This window comes from Myotis davidii, unplaced genomic scaffold (genome assembly GCF_000327345.1).
Source record: "Myotis davidii unplaced genomic scaffold, ASM32734v1 scaffold106, whole genome shotgun sequence".
Classification (NCBI taxonomy): domain Eukaryota; kingdom Metazoa; phylum Chordata; class Mammalia; order Chiroptera; family Vespertilionidae; genus Myotis; species Myotis davidii.
In genome coordinates this window covers 709,158-712,382 of record NW_006297290.1, presented here as the reverse complement: position 1 = coordinate 712,382, position 3,225 = coordinate 709,158, and the positions used below count along the sequence as shown (strand labels likewise).

Sequence of the window (3,225 nt, the reverse complement as noted above, 5' to 3'; positions counted from 1 at the left end):
CAGGCCCAAGATGGCTGGCAGAGGAGGGCAGTTGTGGGCAATCAGGCCAGTAGGGAAGGGCAGTTAGGGGTGACGAGACCAGCAGGGGAGGGTAGTTGGAGGCAACCAGGCTGGCAGGGAAGGGGAGTTGGGGGCAAACAGGCCTGCAAGGGAAGGTAGTTGGGGGCCATCAGGCCAGTAGGGGAGGGCAGTTAGGGGCAAGATCAGGCTGGCAGAGGAGAGCATTTAGGGACAAGATCAGGCTGACAGGGGGTTAGGGGCAATCAGGCTGGCAGGGGAGAGCAGTTTGGGGTGATCAGGACAGCAGGGGAGGGAAGTTGGAGGCATTAGGCAGGCAGGAAGGTGAGTGGTTAGGAGCCAGTGGTCCTGAATTGCTAGAGGGATGTCCGGCTGCCGGTTTAGTCCTAATTCCTGTGGGATCGGGCCTAAACCAGTGGTTGGACATCCCCTGAGGGGTCCCAGATTGGAGAGGGTACAGGCCGGGGTGAGGGACACCCCTCCACCCCCTGTGCACAAATTTCGTGCACTGAGCCTCTAGTAGACTATAAATTACCTATTGTAGTAATTAAATGTATGCCACGTGAGAGATAGTAGAGTACAGAAGTTTTCAAATGGGGATCATGATATCCATAGGTTTGAAATAAAGCTTGTGGGTTGCACCCATCATTAAAAACAAGATAAAAAGAATAGTCTAGATCTATACTAATAAAAGGGTAATATGCTGATTAGACCAGGTCAACCGGCCATCTTCCGGACGTCTGACTTCCTTCCCGACAAAGCCATGATGGTGGGGGCTGAGGCAGAGGCAGTTAGGGGCACGATGAGGCTGGCAGAGGAGAGCAGTTAGGGACAAGATCAGGCTGACAGGGGGTTAGTGGCAATCAGGCTGGCAGGGGAGAGCAGTTTGGGGTGATCAGGCCAGCAGGGGAGCGAAGTAGGCGGCATTAGGCAGGCAGGCAGGTGAGTGGTTAGGAGCCAGTGGTCCTGAATTGCTAGAGGGATGTCCGGCTGGCGGGTTAGGCCTAATTCCTGTGGGATCGGGCCTAAACCAGTGGTTGGACATCCCCTGAGGGGTCCCAGATTGGAGAGGGTACAGGCCGGGGTGAGGGACACCACTCTACCCCCTGTGCACAAATTTCGTGCACTGAGCCTCTAGTAGACTATAAATTACCTATTGTAGTCCATATAATAAGGGTAAATATAGTTTCATGAAACGTGTGTGTGTGTGTGTGTATGTGTACTATGTGTGTTGTCTGTGTTAGCTGAATGAAAAATATAGCTGTTACTGTGGGTTTTACTAAAAAATGTTTTAAAACCATTGGCATAGTAGATAGAAAAATGGCTTTTTTGAGCTTGGAACCTAATTTTCTTAAGCTCTCTGAGCCTCAGTTTCTTTATCTATAGAGTTGGGTTAAAAACTTTGGCTTTGTTGCCAAACCTGTTTGGCTCAGTGGATAGAGCATTGGCCTGCGGACTGAAAGGTCCCAGGTTCGACTCCGGTCAAGGGCACATACCTTGGTTGCGGGCACATCCCCAGTAGGAGGTGTGCAGGATGCAGCTGGTCAATGTTTCTCTCTTATTGATGTTTCTAACTCTCTATCCCTCTCCCTTCCTCTCTGTAAAAAATCAATAAAATATATTAAAAAAAACACAAAAAACTTTGGCTTTGTAATTTGGTGAGGATTAAAGGCAATATGTAATACCTTAATCAATAAAGAAAAAAAAATCTATTAGGTGCCTGTTATATAGAATTGGCTCAAAAACTGGTAAACGTAGGTGTAAATGTGTTAATGTTGACAAAAACAGCCCCATTATTTTATTTATGGACAATCTATCAAGTCTCTACTTTTTTCTACAATAGAAAATTTTAAAAAAACTGTCTTCTCAGATAATGTCTCAACTCTTAATTTCAATGTCATGCTTAGATACCATATTAATTCATTTTTCTCTAAAAATGACTTACAGAAAATGCATAGAAGAGCCTAGTAATGATAATATTAGTATTATTTAGGTTCACCTAGAACTATAAAACACTAAAAAATATATTTTCCTACAAAAATTAAAAACTTAAGTCAAGGAAATTAAATTTTCCTGCAATATATGTATAATATATATGTATATATATTAAAAACTTCTGTTATTGCATTTCAGTAATTTACAATCCTGGATTTTAATAAAAATAAAGTAAAAATATGCATTGGTTTTCTGGATAGAATTGAATCTGACATCAATATACAGAAAACAAAAGTCAAATTAATGGAAAAGTAACTGGATAATGAAGATAAAAGGCCTACCTAGGCAAAAGATAATACCATAATGCAAAGACCTATAAAAATTTTCAATTTATTGTAGAAGACAACGAGTTTAGGGTTTGTGGTCAAAGAGACTATTAATATGAGGACAGAAAACAGCATTGTATTAGCACTAAAAAGAATTTTAAATATTAGTAATTTAAAAATGTTTTTACCAATTCCTCTGAGCTTAGGATAGTACCCTAAAAAATAATAACAAAAATTGTTAGACAAATTTTAATATATTAATGGCAAGATGTGTATAACATAACTTAAAAACTTAAATTAATTTTAAAAATTGTAAAAATAGACTTTATTTTCAACAAAATTTGAAACTGCCTTGTGACTTGCATTACAAAACTCTTGTCAGCACATGATATTAGACAGCTAACATTATTTGAGTGATGTGAAGTCTTTCATATTTTAAAAATATATTTTTTCCATTATTAAGCAATAGATGCACATTGGAGGAAACTTGGAAAGTGCAGAAAGCAAGAAGAAAAATAACATAATCTCATCTGGAAGAGTTTGATATATTTTCTTCCAGATGTTTTTCACACATTTGTTTTTCATATAATAGAAGTCATGTCATTTAAACAATTTCTGTCTTACTTTTTCTTTTAATACTATACAATGACCATTTAACCACATTACAGACCTATTTTAATAAGAAGACTTTCAAATGATCACAAAATATTGGCTTTAATGTTTCACAGCTAACTTACGTTCCTTTCTTTAAAATTTAAGTTGCACCCAATATTCTTCTGTACTATAAATATTATTTTGATTAACATATTTGTAAATAAACCTTTGCTATATTTTAGATTATTTCCTTAGATATGTTCCCAGATCTGGAATCAAGAGTTGATCTAAATTTTATATTTGATTCTGCCTTTAGAAGTAAAAACTGCCATCTGATGCTCATATTTGATCT

General features: G+C 38.6%; 1 protein-coding gene across 2 annotated transcripts in view; it reads right to left on the bottom strand.

Annotated features, from left to right (window-relative positions):
• Positions 1 to 3,225, bottom strand: part of AMTN (amelotin) — a 17,273-nt gene that overhangs the window by 2,616 nt on the left and 11,432 nt on the right. The window contains exon 6 of one of the 2 annotated variants that reach the window (XM_006773107.2): positions 2,468 to 2,494. The exons of the other annotated variant lie outside the window; for it this stretch is intronic. Coding sequence (XP_006773170.2) covers positions 2,468 to 2,494 — 27 coding nt within the window. The remainder of the gene's footprint in view (positions 1 to 2,467; positions 2,495 to 3,225) is intronic. 2 annotated transcript variants of the gene reach the window in all.